The sequence below is a fragment of the Anomaloglossus baeobatrachus genome, chromosome 9 (assembly GCF_048569485.1).
Source record: "Anomaloglossus baeobatrachus isolate aAnoBae1 chromosome 9, aAnoBae1.hap1, whole genome shotgun sequence".
NCBI lineage: Eukaryota > Metazoa > Chordata > Amphibia > Anura > Aromobatidae > Anomaloglossus > Anomaloglossus baeobatrachus.
The window spans coordinates 76,495,430-76,517,034 of record NC_134361.1 but is presented as its reverse complement, the minus strand read 5'-3'; the positions used below and the strand labels follow the sequence as shown (position 1 = coordinate 76,517,034).

Genomic DNA, 21,605 nt, shown 5'->3' with positions numbered 1-21,605 from the left:
TTCTCTCAACCACAGGGCTCTGCGCAAAACCACGGAGTTGGCTGACGCCACCGCCGTACGGCTCGTAGAGTCCAGGACAGCATTAATCGCGTAAGACGCGAATGCAGACATTTGAGAGGTCAATGGTGCCACCTGCGGGGCAGATGTACGTGTGACCGAGTCGACTTGTATAAGCCCAGCTGAAATAGCTTGGAGTGCCCATACGGCTGCGAAAGCTGGCGCCAACGACGCTCCAATAGCTTCATAGATGGATTTCAGCCAGAGCTCCATCTGCCTGTCAGTGGCATCTTTAAGTGCCGCTCCATCTTCTACTGCAACTAAAGATCTAGCTGCAAGCCTGGAGATTGGAGGGTCCACCTTGGGACACTGGGTCCAACCCTTGACCACGTCAGGGGGAAAAGGATAGCGCATATCTTTAAGCCGTTTAGAAAACCGCTTCTCAGGATAAGCGTGGTGTTTCTGGATTGCATCTCTAAAGTCAGAGTGGTCCGGAAAAGTGCTTAATTTACGCTTGGGATATCTGAAATGGAATTTCTCCTGCTGTGAAGCTGCCTCCTCCGCAGGAGGATCTGGCGGAGAAATATCTAACATCCTATTGATGGACGCTATAAGATCATTCACTATGGCGTCACCATCCGGTGTATCCAGATTGAGAGCGGTCCCAGGATCAGAATCTTGATCAGTTACATCCGCCTCATCACCCATAGATTCGTCCCGCTGGGATCCTGACCAGTGAGACGAAGTTGAGGGCCCCTCATAACGAGCCCGCTTAGGTTGTCTGGGACTGTCGTCCGAGTCAGAATCGTCACCCTGGGGTGCATGTGACACCCCCGGAGCTTGGAAGTGTTCCAGCTGAGGGGGACCAGGGAGCAATGATGCCACAGTGTCCATGGTCTGAGTTACTGGTCTAGACTGCAATGTTTCAAGAATCTTTGACATGGTCATAGACAATCTGTCAGCAAAAGCTGCAAACTCCGTTCCTGTCACCTGGACAGCATTCACAGGTGGTACACCCTGGGTCACGTCCAGCAGAGGCCCCGGCTGTGCAAGTTGCACAGGGGCCGAGCACTGCACACAATGGGGGTCAGTGGAACCTGCCGGTAGAACAGCCCCACATGCGGTACAGGCAGCATATAATGTCTGTGCCTTGGCACCCTTGCGTTTTGCGGACGACATGCTGTTGCCTCCTTATAATCTAGGAGAGTATATAGCCGAGAATCACCAGCGACCGTACAGTACGAAGTATTTGCAAACACAAAATACTCAGTATACAAACGGCACAAGTGGGGGTGAGCCCTTGAGGCTGCTTACCGCCCGCTGAACAGCGGGTATGAGGCCGTAGAATCCCGTGTCTGGGTCTCCCCGTCTCCCCTCTGCAGCTCAGCGTGCAGGCAGAAATGGCTGCCGGCGTTCTGTGAAGAGGGGCGGACCGTGGGCGTGCCACAAACAAAGTGCGGGAAACTGCGTCCTACTGTGCCTGGTGTGAGGGCTGGAGTATGTAAAAAAAGACTCCAGCCCTCAGCGCTGATGCTCTGTACAGCGTCCCGCCCTCCTCCTGACTGGCAGGTGCGGAGGCGGGAACGAACGAACTAGGCCGCAAAAGCCGGGGACTGTAGTAATAAGCGTGGCCGTGATATATGCACGGTCAGCGCGGAAGTCCCCGGCGCACCACAAGTCCCAGCCGCGTCGCAGTCCCAGCGGCCGGCGCGACCGTTCTCCCTGAGTCTACCCACTCAGCTAAGCTGAAGTGAGGAAATGGCACAAGCGCAGCAGCGCTGTTGTCCCCGGCGCACTAACACACCCAGCAATGCTGCGGTGTGCGCGCGTATGCACGGGGACACAGAGTACCTTGACGGAGCAGGGCCATGTCCCTGACGATACTCAGCTCCATATCCAGCGGCTTCTCCAGGGGCTGCGGATGGAGCACGGTCTCAGTGCCTGGAGACCGGTAAAATCCCACTTCGCCCAGAGCCCTAATGGGGATGGGGAAGGAATCAGCATGTGGGCTCCAGCCTCCGTACCCGCAATGGGTACCTCAACCTTAACAAGCACCACCGACAGAAAGTGGGGTGAGAAGGGAGCATGCTGGGGACCCTAGTATGGGTCCTCTTTTCTTCCATCCGACATAGTCAGCAGCTGCTGCTGACTAAACAGTGGAGCTATGCGTGCGTGTCTGACCTCCTTCGCACAAAGCAAAAACTGAGGGACCCGTGCTCCCACGGGGGGGGTGTATAGCCAGAAGGGGAGGGGCCTTACACTTTTAAGTGTAGTACTTTGTGCGGCCTCCGGAGGCAGTAGCTATACACCCAATTGTCTGGGTCTCCCAATTAGGAGCGAAAAAGAAAAAATAATGCCAATCTTATTTGTAATATTAAGAAAAATACATTGAAATGCTATTTACTCAAAAATCTAAAGTATGTAATTAAATGCTTTTGACTGAAGTGTCAGAAAATACAGTACACACAGTAATATAATATAGTCACAAAACACAAATTAACTCATGTCAATACATCTCAAGATGTCCAAAAGTTGACATTCTAGTCTAAAGTGACGGTGAATTACTAGGATAGGCTGATGATACTTTATAAATCGAAGGTGTCTGATGTCTTGGACCTCACCCATCCCGAGAATGACGTGTACAGGCATGTAAACCAGTTTTCACTGCATGAAGACGCTTCAGGACCACTCAGCTGTGCTGGGAACTGTAGAAGCTTCACTTGAACATTACAGTTTGCCCAACACCGGCGGAGAGGACGCGGCCCCACCCCGGCGGAGAGGACGCGGCCCCACCCCGGCGGAGCATCCCTCTCATTCTCAGGATTGGTGGACGTGACAGAGATCAGGCCGATCCTACAGGTATGGCATATCCCAATGATAAGCTATTACTTTAGAATGTGGGAATAGTCGTTTATTTGCTTATGCTGTAAAAAACAAAAATGTATTCAGGAATTACAGATTATTTTTAAAAAGGTGTCATTCATTGGGTGCACATAACTAATCTCCAACCAGAGAGAAAAATATCAATGCACCAGGGATTCCTGTAATCTAAAACCTGAACACGGCAAGTGACTGGGTCTGGAGACACTGACGCAACCGGCAGAGGTCAACAGGTTGAGCATGTGTCCCATTAATGTGCACAGCATTAATTCATTCTCTCTCTCATGCCCGGTGGTGAAAAGTTCAGGGGTTATTAGCGCTAAATTGAATGTAATAAAGCAGAATAGGAAAGTTTATTATATATATATATATATATATATATATATATATATATATATATATATATATATATATATATATATATATATATACACACACACACTATAATATATATATATATATATATATATATATATATATATATATATATATATATATATATATATATATATATATATATATATATATATATATACATATACACACACACACACATACATACATACATACATACATACATATATATATATATATATATATATATATATACACACACATACATATATGTATACAGACACAGACACACACAGACATACACACACATACATACACTACATACATACATACACTACATGCACCTTTGCACTTAAATGCACATATGTGCATTCACACTGGCATATAGCTAGTGTATAACTTGGAAGAGTGCTATCCAATGTTGGGCACATATGTCACCCTAAATGCCAGTGTACTATATCTTCAGCTACAAGAATAAGAGGGTTATATTATTATGGGGCTAGGAACTTACAGGCATGTAGTTGCTAACTGCCTGCTTATACTGACTGGCGCATATCTATGACCGCTCACTACAGCCGAAATTCTGCAGTTTCCATTAACGTCACATCTATGGATCAACGGCTACTCTTGCACTCTGCTCTATGAATGGGGTCGTTACTGCAGATGCCATGATTGACAGTTGCATCCTTGCTGCTTAACTATGGAGAGCCGCATGTCTATCAGCATGATGTTAACATTAACACTTGGTTGACAGCGTGGCATAGAAGAGGAAGAGCTGTTGACGTAAAGTGAAAAAGAAGCAAAAGTATCTAGCAGTTGCAGCCTGTGATCGCGCCGGGCAAAAATGCTTAGCCCTGTTAAAAAAAAAACCCAAATGGTCTTGGATAAGTCCTTCAAGAGTGAAGACAAACACAGCCTAAAGCGCTCACCAAAACAGTTGTGGATTAGAGCCGCTTAGGGAAGCAAAATCTGCAAATGCTGCAACTAAGCTGGTGTATCAGACGTCACCATTAAAAGCGAATGCCCACCCAAAATGTGTGTGGATTTATTTAATGTATCGTTATGGCTGGAGCAAAACCTTTGACGCAGTTTAAAATCTCCTACGTAGAAACCGTATTAAACCCACCTAGCCTCATTGAAAACTCTTCAGTGTCTTTCCTCCCCTGCTGAGACCTCCCATAACGGAGTACAAGCTGCAGCTGTCAGTCACGCAGAGTGAGTTTGACTGAGTACATAGACTCATCAGCTATTTAGTTCTAAAGCTAGACACTTTCAACGAAAGTACACCAACACCATTAGGACTAAGATCTATTTCTTAATGTATGCAGTTTGTATTGTACAATATGATGACAGGTTGACATTGTAAAGGTAAGAAATTTTGTAATATAGTTACCATATTTTGCTTCCTTCTCTACCAAACACTATGCTTCAGTGCTGTGTCAATTTACAGTTTAAGCTCCTTTAGAAGCTTCTTTCAACTGCTGCTGAACAAAGATCCTTACACTATATTAAAAAAGCCAGTATATGGGATTTTCAACGTCTAAGAACAAGGTTGGGAAGCATAAAGGCTCGAAACTCCCATACACACTATATTTAGTGTCAGGATTTTGCTGCTGAGAAGTTCAGAGCAGCTTCTGAAAGAGCATAAACAGGGCACTTACAACACTACAGCATAATATTGAGGGAGAAGGAAACAAAATAAGATAAAGTATAATGCATAATTTATATGTCTGCAATGCATAGAGGATAATTGAAAAAATAAGAAAAAATAAGTTTAGCTACTTTTAGCTCAAGGAAAGTAGAATTTTATCATTAAGATTTGTGGCTTGGCATCAGAAAAGTAATCAGGACAAAATATTGGCTATAACAAAGACGATTATAAACCGTTTGCTCATCTAAAGTAATCACTGACGCAAGAGACTAGAATTACTGTAAAATCAGATGTTTTCTGTACCCGCTAAAAGCCCCGATACAATCCGTAGCCCCAGTTATTTTACCACTTCAGTGCATTGCTAATGATAGATTAGAAAGGTCAATGACTTGACTTACCAGGCCATTAGAGACAGGAAACGCATGCCTTATAAGATTCTCAAATATTTCCAGTTTGTTGTGCTCCTCCTGCTTGTACGCCAGTCGCAAGTTCCTCATATCCTTTTGAGACATAAACAAAGGAGAATTGTTACATAGAAAGCTGTAATTTTGCGTTTTACTATTAAGCATGGTTCCAGCAGAGGAAGGTGAAGAATTTCACTGTTTGCAAGTCCCCTCTAATAACAGGAGAGGTCTCTGGGCCGCTCTATGCTGAAAACTGCTGATCAGACCCATACACGGGAAAGAAGGAATATCCTGCCCCATCACCGGGGACTGCTCTATGGGATAAATCATGTCCAAGCCAGTAAGCCACATAGCAGCTTAACCCCTTCAGCCCCCGGGCACTTTCCGTTTTTGCGTTTTTGTTTTTTGCTCCCCTTCTTCCGAGAGGCGTAACTTTTTTATTTTTCCATGAATCTTGCCATATGAGGGCTTGTTTTTTGCGGGACGAGTTGTACTTTTAAATGAAACCATAAGTTTTACCATATAGTGTATTGGAAAACGGCAAAAAAATTCCAAGTGCGGAAAAATCGGAAAAAAAGTGGGATTGTACAATAGTTTTTGGGATATTTTATTCACCGTGTTCACTATATGGTAAAACTGATGTGTGGGTATGATGCCTCAGGTCGGTGCGGGTTTATAGACACCAAACATGTATAGGTTTACTTGTATCTAAGGGGTTAAAAAAAATTCACAAGCTTGTCCGAAAAACGTGGCACACGTTTTGCGCCATTTTCCAAAACCCGTAGCGTTCTCATTTTTCAGGATCTGAGGCTCAGTGATGGCTTATTTTTTGCGTCTTGACCTGACGTTCTTAACGGTACCATTTTTGCGCAGATGCTACGTTTTGATCGCCTGTTATTGCATTTTGCGCAAAATTTGCGGCGACCAAAAAACGTAATTTTGGCGTTTGGAATTTTTTTGCCGCTACGCCGTTTACTGATCAGATTCATTGATTTTATATTTTGATAGATCGGGCATTTCTGAACGCGGCGATACCAAATATGTGTGTATTTTTTTATTTTTTTAACCCTTTAATTTTCAATGGGGTGAAAGGGGGGTGATTTGAACTTTTAGGTTTTTTTATTTTTTTTTAATTTTTTAAAACTTTTTTTTTTTTAGTTTACTAGTCCCCCTAGGGGGCTATAGCGATCAGCAATCCGATCGCTTTGCACAATCTGCAGATCTCAGCTACAGAGCTGAGAACTGCAGATTTGCTGCTTCACTTTCAATGCCGGCTGTATTCCGGCATTGAGAGGAAGTGACTCATGTTAGCCACAGGCGTCATCACATGACCCTGTGCTACCATGGCAACCGCCGAAAGTCACGTGATCATGTCACGTGACTTCCGGCGGGGTAAGTCACTGTCATGGCGGCGCCCATATACATATCGCTGCCAAGACTTTGGCAGCGAAATGTAAGGGGTTAATGGCCGCGGGTGGAAGAGATTCCACCCGCGGCTAGTAGGCACACATATCAGCTGTTGATAACAGCTGATATGTGCGCGTCTCGCCGCCGCCCGCCGGCAGGGGGCGGGGCTTACCGGGAAACGATCCATGACGTATCTAGTACGTCATGGGTCGTTAAGGGGTTAATGATGATAGGGACACAGACTTCATAAAGGGAACCAATCACCAGGGTGAGTCGATGGTGATCACCGCACGTTTGCACATTTGTACAGCAGATTTGTGCCTTGCAGGCGCAGGTGGATCCGCGATCCACCTGTGCCTGTTAACCCCTTTAAAGGGAACCAATCACCAGGATTTTCGTATATAACCTAAAGCCAGTGCTATACTGGCACAATCATGCTGATTATCTACATACCTTTAGTGGTCAGCTCGGATGTTTAGGTTTAAAATCCAAGATAAGTAAAGCTTATAAAATTAGCAGCTTCTTGAGTGACAGCAGCTGAGGATCAGGTAATATCTGGGGGGTATGCATAGTTATCCCCTCCCCCTGTTAGAATTAGCATAAGTATTGTACAATCAAAATAACTTTTCACTTCCAGGACCTGTGGTGAGGTCAGACCCATGTGACCAGAAGGGGTGGGGCCTCAGCCAACAGAAAAATGTTGCTTTCGAAAATGACCTCACCACGAGTCCTGGAAGTGAAAAGTTACATCAATTTGTACAATACTTATGCTAATTCTAACAGGGGGAAGGGATAACTATGAATACCCCCAGACATAATCTGCTCCTCAGCTACTGTCACTCAACAAGCTGCTAATTTTATAAACTTTCTTGGATTTTAAAGGGAACCTATCACCACTTTTTTGGCCTATAAGCTGCGGCCACCACCACCGGGCTCTTATATACAACATTCTAACTTCTAACATGCTGTATACAAGAGCCCAGGCCGGGGGTATAACCTAAAAAACACTTTATAATACTTACCTAAACAGTCATGCGGTGGTCCATATGGGCGTCTCCGTTGTCCGGTGCCGGCGCCTCCTCTTTCGGCCACCTTCGTCTTCCTTCTGAAGCCTGTGTGCATGACGCGGCTACGTCATACAGACTCGCCAGTTCTGCGCAGGCGCACTACAATACTTTAATCTGCCCTGCTCAGGACCTGAATGCTGGCGAGTGTGTATGACGTCAGACCCGTCATACACCGCAGCTAGAGAAGGAGCACAAAGATGGCCATAAGAGGCGGCGCCGGCACCGGACAACGGAGACGCCCATAAGGCCCACCGCACGACCGTTAGGTAAGTATTATAAAGTGTTTTTTTATGTTATACCCCCGGCCTGGGCTCTTATATACAGCATTATTTCTAACATGCTGGATATAAGAGCCCGGTGGTGGTGGCCGCAGCTTAAAGCCAAATAAAGTGGTGACAGGTTCTCTTTAAAACCTAAACATCCAAGCTGACCACTACAGGTATGTAGAGACTTAGCCTGATAGTGCCAGTATAGCACTGGCTTTCGGTTAAATATGAAAATCCTGGTGATTTTAAGGACTAATTATCCATCTCCACTGGTGGGCAATGCAGCAATTGACAGTAGGTCTGCAGTCTGTCATTACTTTAAAAACAAGCAACTCTCAATGATCTAGTGCTTAAAGGGGTATTCTCAAGTTGCCTCTTGAGTAGTTCAGAGCAATGCAGTCTCCTCGCTTCCTGGTTGCTGGCAGGGCACACTTTCTACCTTGAGTGAGAGCTCTGAAGAATAGAATTGCACTATTAGTAGAACTATAAATCGCAGCACAAGTTCTGTTATAACACATTCAGCTATCAGCGGCTTCTTCTACAGTCTACACTTATGTTTTTCACTTTATTGCTTAGTCCCCTTATGGTACTTGAAGCTGCAATCACACAATCACTTTCGCTATATACAGCAATGACACAAATAAAGCAAATCAAGGGTATCTATGAATACCAGTCAGAACATGGGGTTCACATAAGTACCCTCATAACAGGCACAGAGGACTTCAGCAGACACCTGGCCCTTATGGCAATCCATTAGCTACTGGCGATCACGTCACAGAGATGTCAATTGGTGAATAGGATGAAGCTCCACCATATCAGGGTGCAGCTGTCAGAGATTCACAGCAGCATTTAACAGGTAAACAGCTATTGACTTGCCTTTTCAATCTGTTGTCATTCTACAGCAATGAAAGATTTTATCTTTCATAGTGTAGAGCTTGTTTCCTTGGAGCCTGGCCTCCAATACCTGGCTAAGTGTGCAGTATTTACATTCCAGGAGAGGAGTTAACTCTCAATTAACTGGAGATAGATGATGGTGTTGTGAAGAGTAAAAACCCCTCTTCGGGAATGTAACTACTGTACACTTAGCCAGACACTGAAGGCTGGGCTCCAAGGAAACAAGCTCTACACTATAAAAGATAAAATCTCTCATTGCAGGAGAATGGCAACAGATAGAAAAATCAAGTCAATAGCCAACATGCATATTGTCATGCTGTCTCACTAAAGCAACTTGAGAATACACCTGTGCAATGTATGAGAAACCTTTTCCTTAGCCAAACAATTTGTAATGGATTATTAAATTGCAGATGTCTATGGGAAGGTTCTACACAAGACCTATGACATAAATTCAAAGTGGCTTTAAGGCTACTTTCACACATCAGTTTTTTCTGCCATCAGGCACTTTTTTCATTATTTTTCTGATCAGAAATGTATTTCTCTCTCATCTGAGCATGCTCAGTTAAAAAAAAAAAAAAAAAGTCGGTGGAATGCGTTTTTTTTGCCGAATTACGACGGATCTGGCGCCCACAGGCTTTCATTATACAGCGCGCCGCGGTTTTTTGCCAGTGACAAAAAATGTTTCATTGTGTGTCCTTTCTGGCAGCTGGACAAGCAAATTTCGCCGGATCCGGGGCACGTCGAATGAAATGCGAGGCCATGCGGCACAATCCGGCACTAACACAAGTCTATGAGGATAAACACGGATCCGGCGTTAACAGTCGCCGGATCAGTTTTTTTCTGTAAATCGCCGGACTGTGCCTGATGGCAAAAAACTGATGTGTGAAAGAGGCCTTAAAATGTTTTTTTCCCCCACATAATATACACATATATACCTTGCAAACAATCTCAATACCACAAGAGTTATTTCCTTGGCTTTGAACTCCGATCTTCTCCACTCGGCTGATTACACCAAGAGGTACATCTAGGATAAAAGGAGGGTCCTGCAACATAATAAAGTTATAAAAGTGGTAATAGCGGAGTCAAAAACCGAAAAAATTTAAGCCAGGGTTTAGTAGAGGGGTGGATCCACATGTATCCGATACATTTAGCAGAGAATCTCCATATGGGTTAAGTCTTAAACCCTGCAAATCAGGATTGGGATGTTTGTGTTGACAGGGCCAATAGATAACTATAATGAGGCAGGCGGAATCAATATACACTATTGGACATTATTTTCCGCTGTATATGCCCGGCTGAGGTGGCTCCTAGCAGTAGGCCACAGCGGTTTGACAGTACCGTTTGTCACTATTGGTCAGTGATTGGCTGCAGCAATCAAGTCACATGACAGTTAGTTGTTGACTGCAAATAGGTTTCTCTTGACAACTTACCCTTTCCACATTCTTGAAGTACATCTTGAAATCCGTCACCGTTAGTGTCCCGCTAACTGCCCCCCAAAATGGACAGATATACATGACATCCTTAGCTGTAAAAGGAAAGGAAATTACATTTGGAGACGCTAGGCAGCAGTATGGATTTAAACCAGCGGCAAGGGCAACTTATTTTCGGTATATACCGGCTGGATAGCTATTAACAAGGGTTGCTTGCGACTTTTTATTATATTATTATTATTATTATTATTATTATTATAGACTTAGAACTTGCAAACTACCTACCTGATGTGACCTGCGCCGATTTCTGACACAGAGCGGTCACTGACACGTAGACAGATCAGTGGCTTCTCTTCTGATGGATTGTGACTACCGATGTCATGCTGACAGGCAGCGGGGAGACTGCTGTCAATCAGCCTGACGTTAGGAGTCACGCCCGCGACTACAGAACAGCCCCAGAGGAGAAAGAGCTGATCTCCTGGCAGGAGCTGTTTGTGATTGCGCCGAGCCAGTGACAGGTAGAAAAGGCAGGTAGTTGGCAATCACTTGCCTCTTCGTGCTGCACCGGAAAGCAGGAGAAAAAAAAATGCCAAGTGCAGTGAAATTGAGATAGATAGAGATATTATATATCTATCTCTCTCATTATATATATATATATATATATATATATATATATATATATATATATATATATATATATATATATATATATATATATATATATATATATATATATATATATATATATATATATATATATATATATATATATATATTATATATATATTTATCTAATATATATTATAGTGAGGAAGGTATATCTATCTGTCCATCATGGCCCAACATCATGGCCCAACATCATGGCCCAACATCATGGCCCAACATCATGGCCCAACATCATGGCCCAACATCATGGCCCAACATCATGGCCCAACATCATGGCCCAACATCATGGCCCAACATCATGGCCCAACATCATGGCCCAACATCATGGCCCAACATCATGGCCCAACATCATGGCCCAACATCATGGCCCAACATCATGGCCCAACATCATGGCCCAACATCATGGCCCAACATCATGGCCCAACATCATGGCCCAACATCATGGCCCAACATCATGGCCCAACATCATGGCCCAACATCATAGCCCAACATCATAGCCCAACATCATAGCCCAACATCATAGCCCAACATCATAGCCCAACATCATAGCCCAACATCATAGCCCAACATCATAGCCCAACATCATAGCCCAACATCATAGCCCAACATCATAGCCCAACATCATAGCCCAACATCATAGCCCAACATCATAGCCCAACATCATAGCCCAACATCATAGCCCAACATCATAGCCCAACATCATAGCCCAACATCATAGCCCAACATCATAGCCCAACATCATCATCATATCAACAACATCATAGAGCAATGATTCCAAACTCCAGTCCCCAAGAGCCGCCAACCGTGCACGTTCTCAGCATTTCCTTAGTATTGCACAATTCAATCACCTGTACAATACTAAGGATATCCTGAAATCCTGCACTGTTAGTGGCTCTTGAGGACTGGAGTTTGGAATCATTGCTCTATACAATTTCACTGCACTTGACGTTTTTTCTCCTGGTTTCCAGTGCAGCACCAGATCGACATAGATATAATATAAAAATTGGAGATTTGTAAAGAAAAAAGTAAAAAGAAAAAAAAAAGAAAAGGCCCCATATCCCGAGACTCGTAACCGTTAGCCCTGAGCCGTCATTTTTATTGACACGATTTTGGGCTGTATACTATGTTTTGATTGCCTCTTACTGCATTTTTTGAAGTGGCCGAAACCCTCCCCCCATAATTCTAGCGTTACTTTTTTTTGTTTTTAAATTACGTAGTTTACAGAATAATTAAACAAATTTCGTATATTGATAAATCGGACTTTTACCGACGTGGTGATATCACGTTTTTTTTCTTTATTTTTAATGGGGAAGCTTACGTTAATTTTTTGTTTTACATTTTTTTCATATTTGTAAAATCTTTTTTTTTTCCACTTTATTACTTAGTCCCCCTTATAGTACTTGAAGCTGCGATCACACGATCACTTGTGCTATATACAAAGATACCACAAATTAAGCAAATCACAGTCATCTATGAACACCAGTCAGAACATGGCATTCACAGACGTGCGCTCATACAGACACAGGGGGCTTCAGCAGACCTCAAGCCCTCATACCAATCCATCAGCTTCTCGCGATTAGTCAGAGAGGCGTCATATGTTGGTAAAGGCCAAAGGTAATCTATCACCAGGCTTTGGGTACTTAAGGTCCAGTCACACTAAGCAACTTACCAGCGATCCCAACAACGATAGGGATCGCTGGTAAGTTGCTAGGAGGTTGCTGGTGAGATGTCACACTGCGAGGCTCCAGCGATCCCACCAGCAACCTGACCTGGCAGGGATCGCTGGAGCGTGGCTACACGAGTTGCTGGTGAGCTCACCAACAACCAGTGACCAGCCCCCAGTCTCCTAGTTACAGCACACATCAGGTTAATTAACCCGATGTGTGCTGCAGCTAAATGTGCACAGAGCAGGGAGCAGCGCACACTGCTTAGCGCTGGCTCCTTGCTCTCCTAGTTACAGCACACATCGGGTTAATTACCTGATGTGTGCTGCAGCTACATGTGCACAGAGCAGGAGCCGGCAGCACAGGCAGTGAGAGCGGAGGAGGCTGGTATCAAAGGTAAATATCGGGTAACCAAGGACAGGGCTTCTTGGTTACCCGATGTTTACATTAGTTACCAGCCTCAGCAGAAGCTGGCTCCCTGCTCACTGCACATTAGTTGTTGCTGTCTCGCTGTCACACACAGCGATCTGTGCTTCACAGCAGGACAGCAACAACTAAAAAATGGCCCAGGACATTCAGCAACAACCAACGACCTCACAGCAGGGGCCAGGTTGTTGCTGGATGTCACACACAGCAACATCGCTAGCAACGTCACAAAAGTTGTTCGTTACCAGCGATGTTGCTAGCGATGTTGCTTAGTGTGACGGGGCCTTTAGAGAGCAGCTTGATGTAGGATTAGAGACCCCGATTCCAGTGGTGTGTGACTATCTAATCTGCTCGCTGTAGTTCTCATAGATCAGCACGCACAATACTAAGCTTTGTATAACCCCATCTATAGCATCGATTGCAAGATTTCAGTGTACACTGTGCTTAGACAGCTGCTAATCAGTGGTGGGACAGGCTGCAAAAAGCAGGAGGACTACATGGCCTGAGATTTAAAAAAAAAAAAAAAAAAAAAAAAAAGACCTCTAGTGATAATCTCCTGCTGATAAAACAATGATTTTATTGAAACAGCCTGGTAAATCAAATCCCTGGAATCAGGCTCTCTGCCCCCACATTATGCTGCTCAAATGAAAAGCAAAAACCTGGTGAAAGATTCCCCTAAGAGAACTGTGGGCAGCCACAAACTGATAGGCAACATTACAAAAAATAAGGGGAATCGTGCCCTCCATTCTAGTGATTGGTGGGGGTTGCAGCAGAGGAGACCAAAGCATTCAGATATTTATCAATATCTTGAGAATAATTGTAATAAATGGCCCCTTTGGGAAAATCAGATTAAAAGGGTTATTCCTATCTCCAAGATCCTATCCCAATATGTAGTAGGTATAATAATAGTTCAATTAGCAAATACCTCCAATTAGAAATGTAGTATAGTTCTCCTGACTAGCTATGTCTCTTACCTCATATGCAGGGCATTGCAGGACCTTAAGTATCCATGGTTAAGGCCACAAGCAACTAACAGTGACTATATGCGTGGTCACAACCATGAATACCTAAGGTCCTGCAATGCCCTGAACATAGGGTAAGCGACATAGTGAAATCAGAATAACTATACTACATTTCTAATTGGAGAATTTGCTTCTATTATTTTTATTATTTACACCTACTACATATTGGGATGGGAATATTGCTTTAAAGAAGTTCTCTTGGAAAGAAAGCAAAAGGGTAGCAAAAAATAAAAAAAGGGAAGGACGATCCAAAAAGGAAAAGGGGGGGGGGGGGAAGGAAAATCCAAAAAGGAAAAGGGATGGGGGGGGGGGGGGAAGAAAATCCAAAAAGGAAAAGGGGGGGGGGGGGGAGGAAGGAAAATCCAAAAAGGAAAAGGGGGGGGGGGGGAGGAAGGAAAATCCAAAAAGGAAAAGGGGGGGGGGAAGGAAAATCCAAAAAGGAGAAGGGGGGGAGGAAAATCCAAAAAGGGGAAGGAAAATCCAAAAAGGAAAAGGGGGGGGATCCAAAAAAGGAAAAGGGAGGGGGGGGAGGAATATTCAAAAAGGAAGAGGGGGGGGGGGGAAGGAAAACCCAAAAAGGAAAAAGGGGGAGGAAAATCCAAAAAGGAAAAAGGAAGGGGGGGGGGGGGGGGGGAAGGAAAATCCAAAAAGGAAGAGGGGGGGGGGGGGCGGGGGAAGGAGAATCCAAAAAGGAAAAAGGGGGGGGGGGAAGGGAAATCCAAAAAGGAAAAGGGGGGGGGGGGGAAGGAAAATCCAAAAAGGAAAAGGGGGGGGGGGGGAAGGAAAATCCAAAAAGGAAAAGGGGGGGGGAGGAAAATCCAAAAAGGAAAAGGGGGGGGGAGGAAAATCCAAAAAGGAAAAGGGGGGGGGGAAAGGAAAACCCAAAAAGGAGAAGGGGGGGGGGAGGAAAACCCAAAAAGGAAAAGGGGAAGGAAAATCCAAAAAGGAAGAGGGGGGGGGGGGGATCCAAAAAAGGAAAAGGGAGGGGGGGGGAAGGAATATTCAAAAAGGAAGAGGGGGGGGGTGAAGGAAAATCCAAAAAGGAAAAGAGGGGAAGGAAAACCCAAAAAGGAAAAAGGGTAAGGAAAATCCAAAAAGGAAAAGGGGGGGAGGGGAAAGGAAAATCCAAAAAGGAAGAGGGGGGGGGGGGATCCAAAAAGGAAAAGGGGGGGGGGGGGAATCCAAAAAGGAAAAAAAAGGGGGGGAGCGGGGGAAGGAAAATCCAAAAAGGAAAGGGGGGGGGGAAGGAAAATCCAAAAAGGAAAAGGGGGGGGAAAGGAAAATCCAAAAAGGAAAAGGGGGGGAAAGGAAAATCCAAAAAGGAAAGGGGGGGGGAAGGAAAATCCAAAAAGGAAAGGGGGGGGAAAGGAAAATCCAAAAAGGAAGAGGGGGGGGGGGGGGAGGAAAGATAATCCAAAAGGAAAAGGAAGGGGGGGGGGAATCCAAAAAGGAAAAAGGGGGGGAGCGGGGGAAGGAAAATCAAAAAAGGAAAAGGGGGGGGGGGGGGGGAGGAAAATCCAAAAAGGAAAAGGGGGGGGGGGGGGGAGGAAAAACCAAAAGGGTAAAGGGGGGGGGGGGGAAAATCCAAAAAGGGAAAGGGGGGGGAAAGGAAAATCCAAAAGGAAGAGGGGGGGGGGGGGGGGAGGAAGGATAATCCAAAAAGGAAAAGGAAGGGGGGGGGGGAATCCAAAAAGGAAAAAGGGGGGGGGGGGGGGGGGGGGGGGGGGGGGGGGGGGGGGGGGGGGGGGGGGGGGGGGGGGGAGGGGGGCGGGGGGGGGGGGGGGGGGGGGGGAGGGGGGGAGGGGGGAGGAAAATCAAAAAAGGAAAGGGGGGGGGGGGAAGGAAAATCCAAAAAGGAAAAGGGGGTGGGGGGGAAGGAAAAACCAAAAGGGTAAAGGGGGGGGGAGGAAAATCCAAAAAGGGAAAGGGGGGGGAAAGGAAAATCCAAAAAGGAAGAGGGGGGGGGGGGGGGGAGAAGGATAATCCAAAAAGGAAAAGGAAGGGGGGGGAATCCAAAAAGGAAAAAGGGGGGGAGCGGGGGAAGGAAAATCAAAAAAGGAAAAGGGGGGGGGGGGGAAGGAAAATCCAAAAAGGAAAAGGGGGGGGGGGGAGGAGAATCCAAAAGGGTAAAGGGGGGGGAAGGAAAATCCAAAAAGAGGAAGGAAAACCCAAAGGAAAAGGGGAAGGAAAATCCAAAAAGGAAAAAGGGGGGGATCCAAAAAGGAAGAGGGGGGGGAGGAAAATCCAAAAAGGAGAAGGAAAACCCAAAAAGGAAAAGGGGAAGGAAAATCCAAAAAGGAAAAAGGGGGGGGGAATCCAAAAAGGAAGAGGGGGGGAGGAAAATATAAAAAAGGAAAAGAGGGGGGGAAAGGAATATTCAAAAAGGGAAGAGGGGGGGGGGAAGGAAAATCCAAAAAGGAGAAGGAAAACCCAAAAAGGAAAAGGGGAAGGAAAATCCAAAAAGGAAAAGGGGGGGGGGAGAAGGGAAGAAAAAGTCAACAAATTCAAAAAAGGGGAAAAAAAAAAACCCCGAAGGAAAATCCCAGAAAGGGAAAGAAAAATCACAAAAAAAGAACTAAAGGAAAAACCACTAGGAAAAGAAATTGCAGAAATTTCATGAAGTTACTAAATACCAGCAAGTAGCAAATCACAATAATTCAATAATTTTGCTTAAGAGAGGGGTAATCAGTACATAAAAATGGGCGCCGTCTTTTTACACAGACAGCAACCTGTCCTATAATTTTAGGGACAGCAGCCTGTGAGCATGTGCAGTAGAGAGGAGCTTGTGAGCATGTGCAGTAGAGAACTGCTGCTGTGACCCGAAGCCTATAGCACACATTGTGCAGCTATCAGCAGGTCACAGCAGCAGTTCTCTACTGCACATGCTCACAGGCTCTCCTCTACTGCACATGCTCCTAGGCTGCTGTCCTAACATTATAGGACAGGTTTCTATCAGTGTAGCAAGACTGCGCCAATTTTTGCATAGTATAGTGCTTACGCCCCTGGACAAAATGAACGTGATTTGCTAATTTAACAGTATTTAGGAATGAATTCATGCAGTTATACATGGGACAGTATGATATTTCTAGCAAACACAAAACCAGAGACACAAACTAAAAAGCCATACCAGGCAGGTGCACATTACACATGGCCAGGTGATCCCATCCCCACTTACCGATGGCTTTGATAGACTCGCCAGGGAATAGTGGTGCCTCCTCCATCTGGGCCAGCTTGTTCCCATCTCTCAGAGCCTAGCAAAAATAATAGCAGGTCACATCCCAGCTGAGCCGTTCCCAGTAACAGAAGCCCTTTCCCCCTCTGAGCAGAGTGGTGAACACAAGATTAATCACGCACAGTGGGCTCCATCCAGTCTACATCACCGCCCGCCACAATCATTACATCATGGATAATATATTCATCTTTCCAAGTTTTCTTGCTTTTTTTTTAGCAACTCGACATCTATCTATGGCCAAAAATGTAGGGCCGACATTGATTTGTGGCCTGCTGGTAATGGCACTGCTTGTATTGTGAGCACCTCCACCAGGAGGTCGGGCACAGGAATCAATGCCCTGCTTTTATATACAGCGGGAAGCCGGAGGAAAGGCCAGAAATCGATGGAGGGCTCGGTTCTGTAGCTTGAATAGAGCCCATGAAAACAAGCGGCGTACACGAGGTGAGCAGACGCAGCCATTCATGTGAGGTCCGAAGTGCAATAACTTCACTTACTGCGGTGGAAGAAAACTCTGCAAACCATTTAAAGGGCGCTTCCATAAGAACGGACCCCTGTAAACTGTACAGTGCAACCAAAATATGACTAAGAGACCAATAGACTGAGCTACCACCATAGTCTACACTTGGGCATGGGCATTACTGGGTCTGCTATGGGGCCCAATAATTACAGGGGTTGTGCAATTACCAATCTATACAAATGATAGTGATTCTAAGAGGGCACGAGGGTCCTCGGTGTGAATGAGTGGTGGTCCTGCATGCACGTGTTCACTCAATGGTCCACAGTAAGGAAGGATGAGCTCCGCACTGCACGTCACCTCCGCCTGTCCTATAGATACCATCATGATGCTGCAATGTGGGACCACCACTGCATTATTATAGGGGGCTCTAGAGCCATGCTGTCTAATAACTGGTGGGCGCAGCAATCTTGACGTAATGGTACAAACCCATTACAAATGTATATTTTGCAGTTTTGTGCATTCTCCCTCCCGGTGTTAATACTTTTGCATTACCTCTGCGCTAGGACATCACTGCATTCTTCTTCATGTGACAATATTATCTCTAGACTGTATTACTTTGTGCATTATCCAACTCATACGACACCACTGTGTGCATTTTTACAACATTGTGACGTCCCTGTGCAGCTTAGTCCCATTAGTGCAATCAATCCTGAACACCCTGCTGAACATGGCCGCGGTGTCGTGCAGCCACCCCATGTTATTGTAGGCGGCCACATGGCCCCTGACCCGATGATTCAGGGTAAACATTTTACCCTAGTGGATCTAATGTACACCCCATCAATATATTCAACTACTTTAATAATCTCACATTAATGAATGGATCACAGGAAGAGCCAGCAAAGCCATTATACCATTAATATTTGTAAAACCTACTATACAATGGACTGTCAACTTCTAATAACTTTCCTCAGAAGAAACAGAATGAAAAGTAGATATACTAGCCATCTATACACATTACTGATCCAGAGATACAGCCCATATAATAATCCAGAGCTGTATTCACAATTCTGCTCGCTCCAGAGCTAAAAAATCCTCAGCATTCCTAATATCAGGAAGGATCCTACTGTGTTAATCTGCACTTTAAGCTGGGTCATATACTTCAGATACTGCAAAGTGATAGCCAGTCATGTTCAATAAAAAACAGCTGAATTATGAATCCAGCTCCGGACTAAAATACAGGGTGTAACCCAGGACCAGCAGATGTGTAATGTTAAGCATTTCCAAATGAGCTTCATCGACCGGTTCAATACCTGTAGATTGAGGAGGAGCTTATCCTTGAACACTTTATAAAATACTTTCTAAAAAGTAGGAGGTGTTGGGTTTGTTTTTTTTTTTAACTGTTAAAAGGGACTAAAAAAAAAAATAAAAAAATATAAATAAATAATTATATTATATGTTGCGGGTAAGACCTCATGTGTTGGCTGAAGCCGAGCTCAATACAAGGCACAATTGCTGCCAAATTTTGTTTCAGAATCATGCAGAGCTTCATTCACAGCCTGTGTACAGAAATAGTCCAAAAAAAAAAAAAAAAAATACAAAGCAAAAAAACCCCCACCAAAACACTGGTACAAAGAGGCTGCGCTGATGGAAGATTAATTAGGCTTTCTTGCTGCCAAAAGATGCGGTGAAGTTCATTTATTAAGACAGCGCATTTCAACATCGTACTAATGTCTTGATCAAGTACAAAACAAAAACACAACAGCCGTCTTCCTTCAGTGCAACCTATTTGCAGAAGTAGGGTTTTTATCTTTTTTGGACTATTTACCTTGGGACCTTCCCCAGCCACGAGGCAGCAGCGGGTGGAGTGTGTAATGGGCACCTTACCAGCCCCTAGGTGAGCAATACACATTTTTTCCCTTCTTAAATAGGGTCTCCCTATGGTGTACTTTCCAAACAGCTTAGGCCCCTTTTCACATTGTGACCTGATCTCCATTCAGTGGTCCCGTCGGGCTTCCATCCGAACCTCCCGCAAAACGTGTTTTGGACGTATGCGCCGACGGGGGTCATTGACTATAATGGTGCAGATGGAGTCACCATGTTCTCTGTTGTGCACTATTTTTATGAGTATGCGACTACTGTCTACTACGTCTGGGTATCCGCTCCGGAAAGCATGTACTCCCAATAATGGTGCATGACCGAGCACACGGTGACTCCGCCTGCACCATTATAGTCAATGGCCCCGTCGGCACTTACGTTCAAAACCCATTTTTGGTTCGGACGAAAGCCCCGATGGGAGCACTGAACGGAGATCGGAACGCAATATGAAAGCGGCCTTATACTACTTGTGCACAGAAATAAGCGAGATACTCGTCAGGGCATAAAATGGGGCGTTTTCTAGATTAGTGCAGTTGTGGTGGTCATGCGGCTTGTATTACAGGAGTATCGTTACAACATCACCCGGATGTAATAATACATCAAGCTGTGTCGCCGGTGAGGATGTGCTGTCTGTGACGTCAACAAACGTGAAGGAATAATTTGGTACGGATGTTCTTTCTATTGTCACCGGCTCAATTGTACTCCTAGTCAGGTCCCTATTTCCCCATAGGTTAAAAAAAAAACAAAAAAAAAAAAAAAAAAACACACCACAAACAAAAAGGCAGCTATTTTCCCCAAAAATAGCAACCAAAGTAGACTATGGGTGAGGTGTAACACCAGAATATGTTTTTGTAATTCTGCACAACCCATTTACACTGGGGCTGTACGGGGACTTTGGCTGGTGCTACATTTTATCACAAAGCAATTAAATGGGGACACAATTAAACCTGCGTAACAAAGAAGTCACAAACCGCTTGATTTTATTTGCTGCGTCTCTCTGGTCTCTGTCCAAAAAATGGCTTCTGGTCATGTGCCTATTTATGGGGTAATTTTACTGTGCGATTAAATACACAAGAAAAAAAAAACAAAAACAAAAAAACTCAGCTGTAGACCACACACCATTTTTTGTTATTTTGCAATAATTAATGTAAAAACCATAATATCACCAAATTGTGTTACTAGATTCTTAAGCGGCACATAGACATGAAAAAATGTCCAAAAAAAAATCCCCATTTATAAGGTTCATTTGGGTGCGAGTGACTACCATTCATGTCAAATAATAGAGGGAACAGACAGAAAATCCAACCCGCCTAATCCATTCTCTAACCTGATGGAAACCAAGGGTAATGGTCTGGCTGCTTGCAAGGATATTTTTATTTTATTTTTTATTATAGCAGTCTCATTCACATAGTGTTAATAAATTTTTTTTTTTTTACAATATTCAAAATAGAAGGTAAATAAATTAACCCTACCTCGAGCAACGTTCTACATGAAGCCTCGCTATCGCCCTATTTAGGAGCAGTAAGATTTAATATCGAGAGGCAGTGTTCACAGGAGGGTTTTGGAGGATTTTTCAATGGATATTCTCACTAAATACTTTAATATCCTTTGGCTTGGTGATAAACGTATCTGTTTGCTGGGGTATGGCCCACCAGAGAAGGCTAAAGATCCCAAATTCCTGTGTGACTTCAGTAGGGCACAGGAATGACCACCATGACATTTACTTCTATAGGACTAAAGATCCATATTGGTACCATTGAGAGGTGGTAACGCAGATACATACAACTAAGACACCCTCATTTTTTACACTGGCGTGGTTCAAGCATTCGGACCACCAGAGATCTAACATTTTTATCACTTCACCTGAGGAACCTCAACTAGTGACTTCAATGGAACGTCAAGTCAACCAGCAG

General features: G+C 44.6%; 1 protein-coding gene across 7 annotated transcripts in view; it reads right to left on the bottom strand.

Annotated features, from left to right (window-relative positions):
- The window catches only part of MTMR1 (myotubularin related protein 1), a 122,433-nt gene that overhangs the window by 75,176 nt on the left and 25,652 nt on the right, over positions 1-21,605 (bottom strand). For all 7 annotated transcript variants that reach the window (XM_075323800.1, XM_075323796.1, XM_075323797.1 and 4 more), the window contains 4 exons: positions 17,304-17,379; positions 10,351-10,445; positions 9,856-9,963; positions 5,281-5,382 (listed from right to left, as the gene is read on the bottom strand). In XM_075323800.1, coding sequence (XP_075179915.1) covers positions 5,281-5,382; positions 9,856-9,963; positions 10,351-10,445; positions 17,304-17,379 — 381 coding nt within the window. The remainder of the gene's footprint in view (positions 1-5,280; positions 5,383-9,855; positions 9,964-10,350; positions 10,446-17,303; positions 17,380-21,605) is intronic.